This window comes from Phymastichus coffea, unplaced genomic scaffold (assembly GCF_024137745.1).
Source record: "Phymastichus coffea isolate CEN01 unplaced genomic scaffold, Cenicafe_Pcof_1.1 PCOF00024, whole genome shotgun sequence".
Taxonomy (NCBI): Eukaryota; Metazoa; Arthropoda; class Insecta; order Hymenoptera; family Eulophidae; genus Phymastichus; species Phymastichus coffea.
In genome coordinates this window covers 1,797,906-1,818,318 of record NW_026706835.1, presented here as the reverse complement: position 1 = coordinate 1,818,318, position 20,413 = coordinate 1,797,906, and the positions used below count along the sequence as shown (strand labels likewise).

Genomic DNA, 20,413 nt, shown 5'->3' with positions numbered 1-20,413 from the left:
TGGTAATATAGAAAGCTTATGTATTCTGTGGTTTGACAAGAGAAGCTGATAAGAAATCCAAAAGAGGCCGTTCATGTAATCACCTAATCAGCACTTTAGTCAGTCTCCGAATGCAGCATTTCATCTAAACATGTTAGTAAAACTAGTTAAATCACTTTGCATCATGCTGCAGGCAGTGCAAGAATTTAATTTTCCATGTTCTTTTGTGTTTATAGATCTTGTGCTTCAAGCTAGTTGACTATACGTACTTGATGGCTATATAACACAAAGCCATTCTAATTTCTTACAGAAATTGTTGCCTTGATCATCAATACCTTTGGTCAATCATGTCAGAACAATTATCCAGCCAGAGTAGCCAATCCTGTTCTAACATCAGTGAAGATAAAGACAACCATAAGATAACTCAGATGGTATTATCAAACATTGTAAAAGACAGGAAAGACTTCAGTAATATTCGTAATTTGAATGCCACAAATATAAAAGAAGTAGTTAATACCAAATTAAAGAATGATATGACCTTGTTACACTTGGCATGTGTATTTAAAAATATCCAGGCAGTAAATTTTTTATTAGAATGTGGGTCTGATACGAATGCTAAAAATTACTTAGATGAAACTCCTATATATTATGCCCAAGACTGCATCACACTTGAGAAGCTTCTTGAAGCAGGAGCTAAGCTTGATGTTGTAAGTAAGCTAAAGTTATCTCCATTAGATTTTGCTGTAATACATGGTAGACCAACAATTATAAAATATTTAATTGACAAAAATCATATACCTCTTGAGACAATTCAAAGAAAATTAAGCATCCCAAAAACAACTAATAAAGAAAAAACTATAATGGCTCTTGGAAAATTCATGATGGAATATGACATAAACTGTTGTTATTAATCGACTCACCTTTTTTTCATCATATGATATACACCTTTTCTATTTAAAATCACTACACAGCTGTAAAATGATCAAGCTTATGTATTCTGTGGTTTGACAGGAGAAGCTGATAGGGAATCCAAAAGAGGCCGTTCTTGTTATTACCTAATCAGCACTCCAGTCAGTCCTCGAATATAACATTTCATCTACACAAGTTAAATCACTTTGCATTATGCTCTAGGCAATTCATTATTTAAAAACGTAACAAATAACATTGTTAATATTCTCCCTGCTCTTGAAGAGCTGAATGTTCTTGGTATACAACTACCAACCTCAATTGACTTAGGATCGCTTCATAACTTAAAAAAATTGTCAATTAACTACAACCACATCCTTCAAAGGACACTTAATACGCTTAATACAGTATCATTGACCAAACTTACAATCATTAACACACTTGGCAAAAAAAAACTAAATCTTTATATTTTAATTTTCTTACAAACTTACTAAATCATTCAGTGAGTAAATTATCCATAGTGTGTAAAAATTGCATTATCGGTAATCTGCCAAGACACATTTAACAGCTCAACACACACAAATCAACAGCTAGAATTTCTATACAACGAAAAGAAGGATATTTTGCTTTCAAAATAGAATAAGAGGTCATATTTAGATGATTAAATTTATATTAGCTATAGATATTCGAAAACTGAGTATAAAATATATCAACAGTGGGATGTGGTCTTGATTGTCATAAAAAGCCTTGTAAATACCTATTAACTATAGTTTTATGTAAAATAATTGTACAACTTGATGCGTATTTAGTGCTTATTATGTAATAAAATAATAAATGAAACTTAATGAGTTCGAGTTGGTATTTATTGTTTATTTTTTCATGCATCATCCCTGTTCACATGGAGTCATGTAAATACAGTGTATACTGCAATCAATGCACATGCTAATATTTTGACGGTCATCGCCATAATCTAGTGGAAATGCGGACATTATGAAAGCATAAAATAAAGTCGTGCTTGCGGCGCTGGCTAATTACGTATGACACTTCACCTCGGACTTTCCGCGAGATCGACGTGCTGGGCCTATAAGTTTCAATTAATCAAAAATCTTTACATGAAACCGGCAATGGGGCTCCTCTTATTTGTCTCATGAGAAAGATACTTCGAGTATTTCAATATTCCAGCTACTCCCGTAAGAAGATTGACCTCAGCTATATATTGTAAATGATTATTGCGTCATGAAATGGTAGTTAAGTTACCCGGTACTCAATTTATTTTTATTATCCATGTCTGTGCACGCAATAGAAGAAAATGAGACTTCTCGCGAAAACGGATTATTTCCTTGAAGCTGCCAGCCGCAGTGCGCGCACAATAAAAGCATATCATGAAAGCTCGGCCTTGCTACTCATGTACGATAATTCACCGGATTTATCATGAGATCGCTGAGCTGAGCCTATGCTTTCTGTCACTATTAAATTTATTTATCTATAATTTTTTTTTATTTATTTTACTAGAAGTCATCTTATATCGCAAGATCGTCAAGTCAGGCCTAATCATGTTTTTGCATATAAGTGACAGCCCCTCAATAAATATTGTAATATATTCGAACGTTGTGGTTATAACGATATTAAGGAATTAATGCTCACTGTATCAATAAACACTCAATAAACGACTAGATAAATACATAAATAAAAAATAACGCGCTTCATCTCACTAATACATTATCTACTTGTATACCCTATAATGCACATCTATGCGCGATGTTCTTCACTCTGGCATGCCGGATTTATGTATGTATGACCACTGAATTAGTTAATTGATCCTCTCGCTGTATATGTAGAAAATTTTAACCAAAGTTCACTTTGAACTGGCAATCTTTTGATTTCTTTTACGTTTGTTAAGGCTTTTAATGAGCTTTTAAGAAACCTTTGATTATATTTTGGATTTTCAGAAAGTTGCTTGACATAACTTATATTAATATCTGCTATATGATATATTTTTAGCACGTATTTCTACATTCAACCCACGACCTATGCTTCAGTATGTTTGCCGATCAGAGACCCTTAGCACTTTTGACTACCCATCATGGCCAAAGTAGTTTCCCGAGAAATGAAACTTTGACTGGCGGCGACCTCAGATTCGGAAATGAAAAGCGCACATTATAAAGGAGCATGAGGCTCGCTGTACCTCGTTACTCGCGTACTACAGTTGCGAACATTCCTCTCGACAGTTATACGCTGTGCAATCACTTACCATTTGACTGCACACGTGTTTCTACCATCGGCCCGCGACCTATGCTACGGTATGTTTCCCCATCAGATATACTTACTTCCTTCGACTACCCATCATTGCCAAAGTAGTTTCCCGAGAAATGAAACTTTGACCGGCGGCGACTTCAGTTTCGGAACGAAAAGCGCAGATTATATGGGAGGATGAGGCTCGCTGTACCTCGATACTCCCGTACTACAGTTGCGAACACTCCTCTCATCCGTTGTACGCTATTCACTTACTTACCATTTGACTGCTCACGTGTTTCTACATTCAACCCGCGACCTATGCTTCAGTATGTTTGCCGATCAGAGACCCTTAGCACTTTTGACTACCCATCATTGCCAAAGTAGTTTCCCGAGAAATGAGACTTTGACTGGCGGCGGCCTCAGATTCGGAATTGCAAAGCGCACATTATAAAGGAGCATGAGGCTCGCTGTACCTCGTTACTCGCGTACTACAGTTGCGAACATTCCTCTCGAAAGTTGTACGCTGTGCAATCACTTACCATTTGACTGCGCACGTGTTTCTACCATCGGCCCGCAACCTATGCTACGGTATGATTCCCCATCAGATATACTTACTTCCTTCGACTACTCATCATTACCAAAGTAGTTTCCCGAGAAATGAAACTTTGACTGGCGGCGACCTCAGATTTGGAAATGAAAAGCGCACATTATAAAGGAGCATGAGGCTCGCAGTACCTCGTTACTCGCGTAATACAGTTGCGAACACTCCTCTCGTCCGTTGGACGCTGTGCACTCACTTACCATTTGACTTCTCACTTGTTTCTACATTCAACCCGCGACCTATGCTTCAGTATGTTTGCCGATCAGAGACCCTTAGCACTTTTGACTACCCATCATGGCCAAAGTAGTTTCCCGAAAAACGAAACTTTGACTGGCGGCGACCTCAGATTCGGAATTGAAAAGCGCACATTATAAAGGAGCATGAGGCTCGCTGTACCTCGTTACTCGCGTAATACAGTTGCGAACACTCCTCTCGACAGTTGTACGCTGTGCAATCACTTACCATTCGACTGTTCATACCAAAAATCAGATTTTTTATCTATTTGATAAAAACATTCGTAAAAGTAAGTCGAATACATTTCTATCTGAAAGTTTCCCAATTCTAAATGCCCCAAAATTTGAAACTGTAGACAAAAAAAACACATCAGCACCCTACGCTTGCAATGCATAACGACCTACTTGTCGGCAGCTACTTTTCCGTTATCGATAACGTCAGGACTCCATAAATGATAATTATTCATGCAATAATTTTTTTTTTACGTCCTTTCGGACTCTTAATAAGAAAGATGAGGTAAAATAAAAAAAGATAAATAAAATTTTCAGAAATATGCTGATGATTTGTAATTAAGACATTTTTTATAAAAATAAAGTAGAAATAGTTATAAGTGGCTTCAAAGTTAAGATAAGAAGCCGTTCTTAATAAATTTGAGTTTATATTATCTATATAATACCTTGAATGTAACATTTTCGACACTTTTCATAGAATTATCACTATGAGATTTAATAAAAATTTATCAAAAATTAATTTGGTTCTGAGTTTAGATTTTTTTCTCTTCATTGTTTGCACTTCTTGAAATTGATCTTTCACAGCATAACTCACAATCTTTTTAAATTTACACTCATTCTTTTAATTGTGACAACCAATCTATTTTCATGTCTTTATTCGTTTTCATTATCTCCGTACCATTTTTCATAAACTTATTAATGTTTATTATCACTTAATTGCATTATTTTTAATTAATTATGCATTCATACTTGTATACTCTATAATATCTATGCGCGATGTTCTTCACTCTGGCATGCCGGATTTATGTATGTATAACCACTGAATTATTTAATTGATCCTCTCACTGTATATGTAGAAAATTTTAACCAAAGTTCACTTTGAACTGGCAATCTTTTGATTTCTTTTATGTTTGTTAAGGCTTTTAATGAGCTTTTAAGAAATCTTTGATTATATTTTGGATTTTCAGAAAGTTTTTTGACATAACTTATATCAATATCTGCTATATGATATATTTTTAGCACATCTTTTTGTCCACGTAGAATTAATGGAAAAAATAAATTACAAGGGAACACTATTACTAAAAGATAATTTTCTTTTTTAGCCATCACTATACCAAATAACCACCAATATTGAGGAACCTTGACAAATACTAAGTCGTTTACACTATAGTTACTTAACCCTTTTACTTTCTTGTTATTGACGAGTTTTTTCGAATTAAAAGAAGGAAGAGGCTCGATTTCTTCTTGAGAAATTTCCATTTGATATAATGAATCTGCAGCTTCAATTTCCATTACTGAATCATTAATCTTCAATACTATGTCATCAAGCAAGTTAGGATGCTTATAAATCTTTGTTTTCAAAAATTCAAATTTACTGATTGATGTCTGAAGTAATCTTTTGGCTTTATTTTGGTTTCTGGAGACTAGTTTCAAATAATTCATATCAATATCTTCAATTGGATATATTCTCAATTTATCTATTCTAGTATGTAAAGTTAACAGAGTATCAAAATGATCAAAAGGAAATAATTTTACTTTAAGTCTTTGTGCCTCTTTCATTACTATTAAACCAGGCAACCACCAAAAATAAGGAACTTTAACAAAAACGAATTCACCGACATTGTAAGATCTCAAACTTGTAGGTTTGTTTTTAATCATCTTCGAAGTAAAAGGTAGCTTGATATCTTTTTCCTTTTTAATACTTTTACTTTGCTGTAATAATTCTATATCCACAGGTTCAACATTCATTTCTGAATCAGAATCAACTGATGTCATATTGTTATGATTTTCATGATTCTGTTGAATATCTATTGTATCAAATTTCATTTCTTCATTACTTGCACTGTTTAATGATTCTTCATTTAATGTATTAATTGGTAATAACTGTGTAATTTGAGATTGTTCAAATATTTGTAATACATTGAAAGCATATTGATTTGGAATGCTTAAGTTTACAAAATTTTTGTTTATTTTTTTGACATTTTCGAGTGAATATATTTGTTCCTCAGCATTGATATCAAACGGTGTCATTTCCCTAACAAAAAATTATGAAAATATTAGTAAGTATATACGAAAATTTCATAAAACAAAGTATATTTTCTTACAAAAGCATTCTCATAGCAGCTACAATAGCTTCTTCTAGTTTTTCTTCAATTTTTTCGCCAAACTCATAATTTATTAACTCCATTGCACTGTTCATATGAGCTTTTCTTAGCCACCGTCGCATGATTACTTTATGGTAATTTATTTGGTTTAGATTATCTGAATCATGAATTGTAAGACTCTCAATATATTTTGACGCGTTTTCTATTGTTATTGAATTTTTCTGAGGGTACTCAGTCTTCAATACACTAAAATAAAAAATTAATGCAGTACATGTATAAATTTTATTATACCGATTTTTCTGTGGTTTATTTTAAAATATTGTGCTTTTTTATGTTAAGAATTCTTAATCTTTTACTTTTTTAGAATCCTTGTAGCATGCATTCATAAAAAAGTAGCAATCATACACTGTGAATATTTAAATTCAGCTTTACCTTGTATTTAATATATTCAATACAACCACCTATTTTTCAGTTGATAACTTATAACATAATTATGTCTTATGCTTTAAAGGATTTTTCAAAAATAAAAAATGTATAAGTTCATATTGAATATATTTAGAATGTCAAATATGATGTAAGAAGTTGTTTGTGACAAAAAATCGACTGGATTTTAATTATGTTGAGAATCTCAAGTAGGTATAATGATTTTTATCATAACTCATACACTAATCAATGGAGATAAAAAAATTCGAAACAAAAAACATTTATGTAAATAAATAAGAGGTTCTAAAGTGATATTAGCCTGTGTCAGGCGCCTTTTAAATAATATTTTTGCTCACAATTTCAAATAAGCAGCAACAATACATAGCAGCGATTGCTCTAGACAACTAGAATATAGTACTTTTAGAATTCCTCCTATGCTTTCGAAATAAGCTTTTAAGCTAGTTCTCATAATATATCTGTTATTATTATCTTTTTTATCTCTGAAATCAAGACCCATTCCTGTACTAATTACGGTTTCAATAAAGTTGTCATGTAGTTCATCATTCTCTAATTGCAATAATTTATCACAATTTTCCATTAAATAAACTTTCAATCGTTGAAGCCTATGAATGTTTTTGGAAAAGTACTTGGCATTGAATATTGTCACAGTCATTGTTTTATATGTCTATACCACTTTAAAAATGTAACAATTATAGATTATTGTTCAAAGTATCACTCCAAAATAGTAAAAAACCATGTATTTCATATATAAATTTTGATAAGCAATTGGTAGGAATATTTTTTGATAAACTTATGATTTTTTATGAGAACTACTAACCAATCACTATTGTCTTTTTGCTGGCACCTGGTAGACAAGAACGGCCTCTTCAGTTACCGGGGCAGCTATAAACTATCACGTCGATGGACAGTCATTGATGGCTATATCTATACACATATGCTTTTGTTTTATTTTCGTAGTTGTTTACGTAAGTTATTTATAGGCTCCCCTCCCTACCCACCCATGAACACAAAGAACAAAGAAAACAACAAAAAAGAAAACAACAAAGAAAATCTAATAGGAACTCATTCTTGAAGACGACTGTACACTAACTGAGCAAGCGCGCAGCAGTACTGTACGTTCTTGCGCGCCAATGTTCAATTCGAGTTTTCACTTGACGCGTCGAATCCAGCGCGCACTGGTTTTTCCTAAAGATGATGATTTAATTGAACTAACACGGCAAGTACTTAAAAACGGAGCTTTTATTTATTCACTCTAGGGTCACAGTTTGATAGAGATCACAAGTGCAATTACGTCCGACAACTTTGATATTCGTAGCGTAGATTAATATGTAAAGCTCTTCTCTTCTAGGCTGCTCCTTACCACTGCCCGGGGACAAGTGTCTAGTCTTGCGTTTTGAAAGCGGCTTTTCTTCTCAAAATTCTGCGCGCGGCACCAAGGTTAGCTTTCTCTCTCTCTCTTGCTTAGCTTCTGTGTGGTGGCGGACTCTGGTGTCGGGACTTGACGCTTGAGCATGGACTCCACAGTACTAATCCCATTTATATATCTCTCGACGCAGTCTGTTCGCCCGCTTTTACACGAGAACTATACAATAAGACTCCGTAGCTTGAATTAAGGGTTCGTCCTTGTTAAAGCTGGTGTTATTATTAAAGATTATTTATAAACTTATTAAAGACAAGTAAAGTTCTTTCTTTTATCTAAACTGGCAACAGCAGTAGAGGTTAGCCACCCGTAAGTTCTTTTATCATATCTAAGTTTATATCCAAAAATAGTGCCGTCGGTCTCCTGGATCCCTATTCCCAGCAAAAATCAGATGTCAAAAGTCATTATTGCTAAACAGGACATCCATTTACAAAAGCCAAATCGATTTTTAAGTATTCTAATTTTTCTCAGTATATCATTCTAACCTCTATTTTTTATTTGACTTTGGTATTACCACAATTTACTCTTTCCATGAGTTAGGAAACCAACTGCCATTTGGAGTTTTATTATCAATAAGGAATATTTGTAAGAACAAATACTTTGTTAAGTTTCTTAGTAATATCCATATTTTATTGACCTTCCTTAATTGTATCAATTTACTCGTGAAACCTCCTCTGTACATCTATTTAATATATTTAATTTGTCTGGTAATTTTTTAATTAGAGCATCTGTTTTTTTTGCAATTTATTAACACTTCTAATTTTCTTATTTATATATAATATAATTTACAAATAATCTATAACAATTACAAAATATAATTTATCTGTAACATAACTTTTTTTCAGAGTTACCTGGTTTAAATATTAAAAAGAAACATGGGCAAAGTAAAGTTTAATTCTAGAAGTTTACGCACTTTACCAATTCTGAGTAGCCGTTTTGCCACAGAGATAAAAGCTATTTGTAAAGAAAACTCCACCGACAAACTATTTGAGGTTACAGATAACCAATTCAATAGAATCAAGCAGCTTTACTGCCAAGAACTCCCTGGATTCAAAGAACCAAGAGTAAAAGAATTTACTAGAGCTTCAGTAATAAATTTTTTAGCTTTAGTTAAAGATTTAAGCATTCATGAAATTAATCCCTGGACATTCTCATCTTTCTTTGTACTAGCATATACGGTTTATAATAAGTAAGTCTAAATTTACAATATTATTCTATAAAGTGGATCTTATTTGTAGAATTATGGATTTATAAGTTAATTTATAACTTCAGTCAAGATCCAGTCGCCCAAGAAGTAAAAAATAACTTGTGTGAAAACGTTGTGCCATCTATAAAAGATCTCAGATATACCATAAATAAACTTATCTGTGCCCAAAATGATGAATATGCTGACGAACTTAACGAAAAACGAGAAAGTCTCACATATTCAGAGATAAAGTACATAAGAAAAACATTACAATCAGGTATTCTTGTACAGCGAGAAGTAAGTGCAATTTTAAAACATGCAGTATCATTTTTGGCATTTGAAGTCACTGAAGAGATGATATTGGATATGAGATTAAATTTCAAAAAGTTTAAGTAAATATTACTTATTACATAAACACACAGAATGATATCGATTTTGATGATGAAACACACAATGTCCCATTTTTTATTTTTCTATTTTCAGAATTATTGACTATGCAAGTAGAATTAATGCATTACCAACTAACATTCAAAACAGTCAACCCAGGTGCGACGTTCCATTTGATTTGTCCAAAACTGAAGAAATTTCTTTCACTAGGTAAGGATATTTTATTTGATATTTCTACACAAATGTAAAGACAATTCCATTGTTTAAGATAGTTTTCATTTTACATAAGTAAAACAAAATTTAATCCATAATTTGACTTTTTTTATATTTTAGTGATCATCAGGAAAGCAGAGGAACATTGAACGCAAAATATAAACAGCTTGAAGAAAATAAAGAACTTAGTGAAAATAAAAAGGTGGATAAAGAACTACATGTACCTGAGAAGCTGGATGAAGTCATTAAGGTGAAGACGGTTGAAGATAAAGAACTACATGTACCTGAGAAGCTGGATGAAGTCGTTAAGGTGAAGACGGTTGAAGATAAAGAATTAACGACGGTAGAAACAACATTGAGTGTAATGCAAATAACCACAAAAAAAGGCCGACCTTCCAAATCAAGAAGAGGACGAAAACCTCTATACAGTATAGGCCAAAAAGTTTTGGTAAACTTTTTAGATTTCCCGTTGTGGCCGGGACATATTGAGTCTAGAACAAATAATAAGTACCAAATAAAATTATATGAAAGTGAAGAGCATAAAATATATGATCTGGAAGCAAAATATTTAAAACCATATAAATTAGAAGCTCTGGAGGAATGTGAGACGACCGAAATAAATGATCAAGATTTAGCAAATTGGAAAAAAGCAATAGAAGCTAGTAAGGTTTAAAATAATTTCGGACTTCAATATTTATGTAGATGACTGCGGATTACTAGTTATAAAAGCGTATATTATGGATTATTGTAAATATTTTATAATTTGCTAAAACTTTTTGTATATACATTATATATTTAAAAAAATCAAATTCCTTTTGTAATGAATGAAGTTTAACTTCCATACCAACTTCCATGCGCTTCAACAAAAATCATTGTATCTCGAGTTCCATGTTTCCTGCTTATATAAGCGATTTGACGTGAAACTGAAATCTGTTCAATGTAATAGTTTTTATACTGCCGCGATCTTACAACCATCGCTTAATAGGCATCGTTATACACTAGAATTAACTCAGTTGACAGGTGGGATATATTTTTAGTATCAACAACAAAAATTATGGTCAAGTACAGCGAAAAGCTGGAGTTAACATCGGTGATAGCCACTTGGCTACTTAGCCGATCTAGCCGCTTGTAAGAAATATGCTAATATTCGTTTTTAGTTTCTTTATAATACTAATCACAGAAAAGTCTCATAACTGACTCGTGTAGAAATCAATGCTAGTGTATTAGCTCCAATAGTTACCGAGTTCTAAATATAACTTCACATGCAAACTTAATTTTAGTGGCTACCTATGCGATGATTTCAAAATCATGCAAATTTTGAACTGTTCTTGACTGAGTTCTTAATTGATGGGCTTTTCGATTGCTCAAAAAAAAATTAGACTATAAAATATCGAGCTCATTTTGTTTCGCTGGTGGCCACCACCTAATTACAGTGGAAGTACGGACAGTATGAAAGCACAAAATAAAGGATCGTTTACAGTTCACCTCCGGCTTACTGAGTTTTATCCAGGCCTTCAACAGTTTGCTTCCTAAAAAAGTTGCCTCAAGTCTATTTCAAAGGTTGGCGCAGGTTGGATCAAAGTTCATCGAGCGTTTAATTTTTTCAAAATCAGCATATTGTTTATATGGGAATCTCAATTCAAACTGAGCTCTGTAAACCTGTAATATTAACAAGTTTGTAGTGTCAACATTTCAAAGTGAAATAAATATCAATATTCAGAAGAGATATGTTCTGCTGAAGATAAACAAAAACATTCAAATGGTTTTCTTTTCATAATTATTATCATTTTCTTAAATATTTCAATCATATTTAATTTAGAATTGTTGAATAATAATGATATTATCTCTGAAAAAAATTTTATTTCAATGATATTCTTCCAATTTGCGAATTTACATACTGTTCACGTGTTTCTACCTTTGGCCATATGCGACATATGCGTCGGTATGTTTACCCATTAGAAACCCTGAGCACCTTTGACTACCCATCATTGCCAAAGTAGTTTCCGGAGAAATGAAACTTTGACCGGCGGCGACCAAAGATTCGGAATTGAAAAGCGCACATTATATGGGAGGATGAGGCTCGTTGTACATCGTTAGTCGCGTACTACAGTTCAGCACACTCCTCTCGTCCGATGGACGCTGTGCACTCACTTACCATTTGACTGTTCACGTGTTTCTACCTTCGGACAGCGACATATGCGTCGGTATGTTTACCCATTAGAAATCCTGAGCACTATTGACTACCCATCATTGCCAAAGTAGTGTCCCGCGAAATTGTAGTTTTGGTGGCGGCGACTTCAGATTCGGAAATGAAAAGCGCACATTATAAAGGAGCATGAGGCTCGCTGTACCTCGTTACTCGCGTACTACAGTTGCGAACATTCCTCTCATCCATTGTACGCTGTGCAATCACTTACCATTTGACTACGCACGTGTTTCTACCATCGGCCCGCGACCTATGCTACGGTATATTTCCCCATCAGATATACTTACTTCCTTCGACTACCCATCATTGCCAAAGTAGTTTCCCGAGAAATGAAACTTTGACCGGCGGCGACTTCAGTTTCGGAACGAAAAGCGCACATTATAAAGGAGCATGAGGCTCGCAGTACCTCGTTACTCGCGTAATACAGTTGCGAACACTCCTCTCGTCCGTTGGACGCTGTGCACTCACTTACCATTTGACTGTTCACGTGTTTCTACCTTCGGCCAGCGACATATGCGTCGGTATGTTTACCCATTAGAAACCCTGAGCACTTTTGACTACCCATCATTGCCAAAGTAGTGTCTATCCTCCGAACATTTTATCGTAACTAATCATTATTTTATTCTTTTGTAGCTTAAGCATAATCCTTTCTTTCTTTTTTTCTTTTTAAATACCCTCTTTTCCTTCACTTCTTTCGTATGAATACGTTGAGGATGGTACAAGTCATATGTGACTGATATGGACTAAGAACTGAAAAGTTCCAAAAGTCCATGTAAAATAGATTTTCACGAATGACTTTCAAAACTATTTCTTATCCATTATCTAGTCTGCCAATTTCGTTGTTACCTTAAACATATTAGTAGACTACTATTCGTATATTAATATTGTATCTTTCTGAATTGAACCATGCAGTTACAATTATTACTTTTTAAATTTTATTTTTCAAAACTTTCAATAGTGTTTGCATGTGCAAATGTAAATGTCTTACTTTGTACCATTTCTTTTTAACTATACATATTTTCTTGAAATCCTTTTCTCTATTTTGTAAAAACTGTTCTCAACCTCTATTCGAATTCTTTTGTTCTCCAGTACGATGTTTACAGGAGTTCTTACCTCTTCAAAGACCTTCAACATCTTTTCTATGCCTTTCAGCATTTTTTTTCTCTCTAGTCTTTTCTTTTTGCTCATTCACCCATTGTGGTCAACTTCTTCATGATCTATAATTCTCTCTCTTTCCGTCTATTCCCAAATCTGGAAAGATAGTTTATCATATTATACTATTTATTTTAATTTTGTTTTAGTGAATGATAAAACTTCTTTAAATATTGAAAAGAAGTTGTTTACTTTCAATTCACCGTATTTATCAAAAATATTGGAATTTTGGAAAAAGATATTCCAGGCTTGGAAAAACATTTACACCAACAAAAATCATGCACACCATAAAGGGATTAAAGAGATTATAAAATCATTGTTAGATAACTCACTAGATAAGACTATTAGCTCACAATATTTGAAATTAGGAATTCAATCAAATTCTAATCCAAAATTTTATATAGATTTGAACACCAGTTTAAGAAACAGTGGTAGAATATCTATCATAAACTTATTAAGTATAATTGTTCAAGGAAAGCCATTTGAAAGTCAGATATATATATTCGAGGGAATCTTAAACTTTTATGTAAGTTTCAATTATGTTGCAAAGAATACCACTTCCTCTTTTAGAGATTGGTTTAGCTGTGATAAATTCAGGTTATACTGTTATTCGAGATGCTACAGATATATAATTATTAAAATGATAGTATGAAAAAGGGCGCAGCAAAAGAACCAGTGTAATAAAAATATGTTTTATTTTTTTTTGTAGTAAATTGCGTGACTATTATTGGGATTGGCCATCACATTAAACATTGCCGCGGACAAGTTGGTTATTATACATTGCAAGCATAAGGAATTAATGTGTTTAAAATCAGATTTTTTATCTATTGATAAAAACATTCGAAAAAGTAAGTCGAATACATTTCTATCTGAAAGTTTCCCAATTATAAATGCCCCAAAATTTGAAACTGTAGACAGAAAAAACACATCAGCACCCTACGTTTGCAATGCATAACGACCTACTTGTCGGCAGCTACTTTTCCGCTATCGATAACGTCAGTACTCCATAAATGATAATTATTCATGCAATAATTACTTTTTTACGTCCTTTCGGACTCTTAATAAGAAAGATGAGGTAAAATAAAGAAAGATAAATAAAACTTTGAGAAATATGTTGATGATTTGTAATTGAGACATTTTTTATAAAAATGAAGCAGAAATAGTTATAAGTGGCTTCAAAGTTAAGATAAGAAGCCGTTCTTAATAAATTTGAGTTTATATTATCTATATAATACCTTGAATGTAACATTTTCGACACTTTTCATAGAATTATCACTATGAGATTTAATAAAAATTTATCAAAAATTAATTTGGTTCTGAGTTTAGATTTATTTCTCTTCATTGTTTGCACTTTTTGAAATTGATCTTTCACAGCATAACTCACAATCTTTTTAAATTTACACTCATTCTTTTAATTATGACAACCAATCTATTTTCATGTCTTTATACGTTTTCATTATCTCCGTACCATTTTTCATAAACTTATTAATGTTTATTATCACTTGATCGCATTATTTTTAATTAATTATGCCTTCATTTAAATAATTTTTATTTATAATTTATTCGCTCGGTTATAAAAATATGAGAAATTATATTCTTTATACTTATTTTTATTTTATTTCTTACAAACCTGTCCTTTCTTTCTAATGGCCTGCATTCCTTGTATCACTATTATAAGCCTTCATTCGTCAATATTTCTCTTGATACAAATAACAGTTAAAATAGAATCTAACTAGTCATATTTACAAAATACTTCATACAGTAGTCATGCAATGAGTGTTATCTTTTAGAATAATATTAGGAAAGTCTGAGTTCGCGATAAACCATTCTCAAAATGATGGGAAGTATAAGCTCTGAGTGGTTTGTCTGACGAGGGAAGTGAACTTTCGACTAATAGAAAGGCGAGTGACTTCACGTCGTCGAATGCGTCAAAAGCTTATTAGGAACTGTCGTACGCGAGTAAGAAGAGACTTTATCATCTGGTTTCATAATGTGCGCGTTTGTACTTCATCTCTGAAGCTGCTGCAAAAGAAAGTCTGATGAGGGAAGCAAAGGAGGCCTCGGCTGCCGTTTACGCATAGAAACTTCATGAGTCAAAATATAGGTGCGTCTTTGTCGGTTATCGCATCAAACGCCTGATATGAACTTTTGCAAGCGTACAACAAGGTCGCGCTTTAATGGTGTGATTTTATAATGCACGTTATTCAACTGCGACTGTGGCTGCTACCAGTCAAAGTGTGTGTTCCCAAGAAGTTATTGTAGGTATCATGGGGATGAAAAAGCTCAAAAAACTTTGCTTAAGAGATAAATGAGGAGGGTCTCGACTTTTGCATCTCTGCAGCGTTCTGATTAATCGGAAAATAGGCCCAACTGAGTTATCCCGCGAAAAGCCTGAGATTGACTGTCGTACGCCAGCAGCTATCCTTACGGCTGAAGCTTCACAATGTGCCTATATAATGTGCGTACTTTGATTATTATTTTCGGGAATAAATGATTCTGGGAGTAAGGGGTAAAATAAATACTTGAGGAACCTTTCATTTTTCTGGTGATACAAATAACAATTAAAATAGAATCTAACAAGTAATATTTACAAAAAAAAACGATTTCTACTTTATTTTTTGCAATTACTGATAACGTTATAATTTAATCGAGTTGATATTGAAATGAAACTCACCTGCAAACATACTCTTCCAAATGTGACCAACCCCATTGAAATCAGTTGAACCGTTGCGGCGATATGCGCGAACATACATAAAATAATCAGGTCGAATATAGAACCTCTTCCTTTTTGAAGTCGGTCAAAAGATCTTACTTAGGAAATGCAGAACTGGGGGCCTCGGACATCACTTTCATTCGGACTCTGAATCATTCAGAACGCAGCTCAGGTCAATCTTCGTACGGGAAAGCTGGAATATTGAAATACTCGAAGTGTTTTTCTCATGAGACAAATAAGAGGAGCCCCATTGCCGGTTTCATGTAAAGATTTTTGATTAATCGAAAAATAGGCCCAGCTCAGTTATCCTGCAAAAAGCCTGAGATTGACTGTCGTTCAGAAGCAGCTTTCCTGTTGCCCAGAGCACAATGCAAAGTAATTTAACTAATTTCATTAACCTGTGTAGATGAAATGCTGCATTCTGAGACTGACTGAAGTGCTGATTAGGCAATTACAAGAACGGCCTCTTTTGGATTCCCCATCAGCTTCTCCTATCATACCACAGGACATAGGACGCTTTTCAAGCCGCCTGACAAACGTTTCCCGTCGGGTCTATATGTTGATTCACGATCTATAAAGTTTAAACACATGGCGGGAAGCGAATTACGAATGGCATTTCCGCCTTACTTGCGCGCCATCTCTGAAGCGGCGGCAACTCTCTCTCTCTCTCTTTCTGGACGTAACGGACATTTGCAAGCTTGATTTTCTCGGCATCATTTTATCTCATTAGTAAATTTTTGCAATATTGTGAAATAACTTAAGAAATTGGTTGGTGTATAGTTTCAAGTGGTGCAAGATTCCAAAGCCAGAATAACTCTTAAGAAGATTTATAGTAAAATAAAGTAAATTTTCACTACTAACCTTCCTTTTTAGCTATCTTAATACAGTAATCTCAAGTAATCATAAAATCGCCAAACTATAAAAAGCCTTAAATACGAACTGTTAATTGAAATTCAATCTTGGTGAGATCTAAAAAATCAAGGTTTTGTTGAATAGAATCCAGAGAAAAATTGTTCTATCTATGATCTGCCATGCTTTCTTTGTTTGAGCAATGTTAGTGCAAAGACTGATCCGTTAGTTAGACTTTCTGAAATTTCTATTGAATTCTATTTTTTTATTATGTGGCACCCTTCAATTATTGTTGTGCCAAGAAATGTCTTCTATAAAATAATAATTAAATTGAAAGAGCTTTTTATGTATTCTGTGCTTTGACTGGAGAAGCTGATAGGGAATCCAAAAGAGGCCGTTCTTGTAATTACCTAATCAGCACTTCAGTCAGCCTCAGAATACGAAATGTCATTTGAAATTCAATCTTTGTGAGATCTAAAAAATCAAGGTCTTGTTGAATTGAATGCAAAGAAAAATTGTTTTAACTATGATCTGCCATGCTTTCTTTGTTTGAGTAATGTTAGTGCGAAGACTAATGAGTTAGTTGAAGACATTTTGAAATTTCTATTTATTTCTATTTTTTATTATGTGGCACCCTTCAATTATTGTTGAGCCAAGAAATGTCTCTTATAAAACAATAATTAAATTGAAAGAGCTTTTTATGTATTCTGTGCTTTGACTGGAGAAGCTGATAGGGAATCCAAAAGAGGCCGTTCTTGTAATTGCCTAATCAGCACTTCAGTCAGCCTCAGAATACATAATGTCAGCATTTCATCTCAACATGTTAATAAAACTAGATAAATCACTTTGCATCATGCTCCAGGCAGTGCAAGAATTTAATTTTCCATGTTCTTTTGTGTTTATAGATCTTGTGCTTTGTGTCAGTTGACTATACATAGTTGATGGCTATGTGAGCTAAGGCCATGATAAGACAGTACTAATAATATTGGAAGCTCATGTATCCTGCGGTTTGACAGGAGAAGCTGATAAGGAATCCAAAAGAGGCTTCAATGGTCATCTCTTCCTGGTTGAGTTGATTCTCTTCGATCAAACTTCATGTGAGCTATTCTTGTGGATAACTACTATGCGAGGCATCCATGGTTACAGTTTCTTTCAAAGTAGTTTCTTTATACAGTTTGATCTATGTTTGAGTATTAGACGTATTGTTTTGTATCTGAAGAGGCTGTTCTTGTTATATGCTGCAGCACTACTGTTACTCAGAATATAGCCTGTTTATTAGTGAAATGTTGTTTTTCAAAAAAGAATAATTTAATTATTCAGTTATTGTTAAGTGTTATTATTGAAAGTTTTATGGTTAATCGTAATAATGAAAACAATCTGAATTGATAAGAAAAACTGAAGTCACAGTGTATTAACTTGTTATTAGATTAGTTAGTTGATCTTTTCTTTACCATCAACTCTGTCTATGTTTAACAGAAAATAGAGCAATAATGACTGCTCATTAAGCATTGCAATTTACTTTTCAACTATAACAATAAGATTTAAAATTTTTTTTACACAATTTGTCATGCAATTGTCAGATAGATTATTTAGATTTTTAATGCAAACACCTGTTTTTGCACGAATATTCCTACATTACCTTGTTTCTAATAATAATGAAGAATATAATCCATCTGAAAAAGTAACTTTTTTGAATAATAATGTTTTGTTAATCACTAGAAAAGAGTTTATTGCAGATGCTAGATTGATTTACAAAAATCGTGATCTGTGGATTGAATACCAGCTTAAAAAAAAGGAAAATACTGAAGTAAGATTTAACCTGATCAAAGCAGCATTCAAAACATCAGATTGTAATATAGGTGATGACTATTCCACCAAACGTATAAAAGTGTGTGTATTTATTACATGGTTTTATCCATATAAAACAGTGGACAGTTTTTCAAATTTTTACTCATATACACAGGAAACTGATGTCGATGGTAATATTATAGATAAAGATTTTTACTGCATATATTTAAATTTATTAGCATTTAAAGTGTTACAAAATAATAATAAATTAAAGTCCTTACCGATATATTTACAGCAGATAGCTGCTTTTTTGATTAATCCTTTTGATATACCAGAAAATGTTGATGATAATATAAAGACCCTTTACAATATTGCTAATCAAATAAACTCTTACTTCACCATGAAAAGAAGACATTGCGAAACAAGTGTAGATGAAATATTACATGCAGAGCAAATGAGAATATTAACATCTGGAATTGTAAAAAGAGAATACACAGATGAATATTATCAAAATGTATTCACGCATTTGAGTAGCAAAGACATAAAAATTTGTAAAAAGATAAATAAATCAGAAAACTCTGAGCATCTTGATGTAAAATTACCCAAAAAAAAGATGTTCAATGGATATTCGTGAAAGTAAATCAAAAGAAATTACTTCTATCCCAAAAAAAAGTAATTTAATTAAAGTAGATAATGATTTGTTAGAATATAGCAAATTAATGCAATTTTCATATACTGAATCTATAAAGTATATGCTGGAACAGAATACAAGTAAAGAAGAAATGTTTGCCATTTTAAAACTCAAAGTACCATCATTTGATGAAAATAATATTGCATTAGATATAGAATTTTGTGAAAAAACATTAAAACAGGAGTCTAGTAGAAATAAAAATAAAAATAATGAAGTAAATGTCAATTTAAGACTGAGATCAGGGAGCAAATCAATGGAAAAACAGAACAGTAAATTAAATAAAGGAGATTCAAAAACTAAAGACTTAAAATTAAGATCAAGAAGTCAATCTGTATCCAAAAAAAAATTTGAAAACAGAGTAGAAAAAAAAGGATATAGAATATAACATTTACTTTTCCTAAATATTTGTAAAATTAACTATGCATGAGCAGTATACTCTGTGCGTATTACTATTTAAAGAAGTTGTTTTTGTTATGCTTTGGATATGATTGAGCAATGATCAAGCCAAACTATGTACTGCGATGTACACTTATCTTATTTATCAAAATTCATAAAATATGTTCAATACACGAGTATCGAATTAATTATTTTGCTTATATCGCTAAAATATAATTATTTAAAGTCAAATACGTAAATGAATACTGATAAATGAAAAAGCGATAATCAAATGCAGAAGTAAAAGAAATCGCATTTTTCAAAAAAATTGATCAGAATCTTTTTTCTTATATTTTAGAAAGATTTGAATATATAGAAAAAGAAAAGAAAAGATTTTCAATTAACTACATTAGGCACAATAAAACATAAGAAAACAGAACAAGCCTGATAAATACTTATCGATTATTATGTGATATAAAATAATTTTGTAACTTAATCCGTATTCAGCTGCTTACTATGTAATAAAGTAATAATAAAAAATGAAACTTAATGAGTTCAAGTTAGTATTTATTGTTTATTTTTTCATGCATCATCCTTGTTCACATGGAGTCATGTAAATACAGTGTATACTGCAATCAATGCACATGCTAATATTCTGACGGCCATCGCCATATTATAGTGGACTTGCTTGCTGCGCTG

The 20,413-nt window shown here is 32.7% G+C and overlaps 1 protein-coding gene across 1 annotated transcript; it reads left to right on the top strand.

The window, feature by feature from the left end:
- Positions 1-326: 326 nt before the first annotated feature.
- LOC131675516 (ankyrin repeat and EF-hand domain-containing protein 1-like) lies at positions 327-890 on the top strand. Its single transcript, XM_058954528.1, has one exon. The coding sequence runs from the start codon at positions 327-329 to the stop codon at positions 888-890; it is 564 nt and encodes a 187-aa protein (XP_058810511.1).
- The last annotated feature ends 19,523 nt before the right edge of the window (positions 891-20,413 follow it).

Coding starts and splice junctions, on each gene's coding strand:
- LOC131675516 (XM_058954528.1), top strand. CDS start 327: ATGTCAGAACAATTATCCAGCCAGAGTAGCCAATCCTGTTCTAACATC.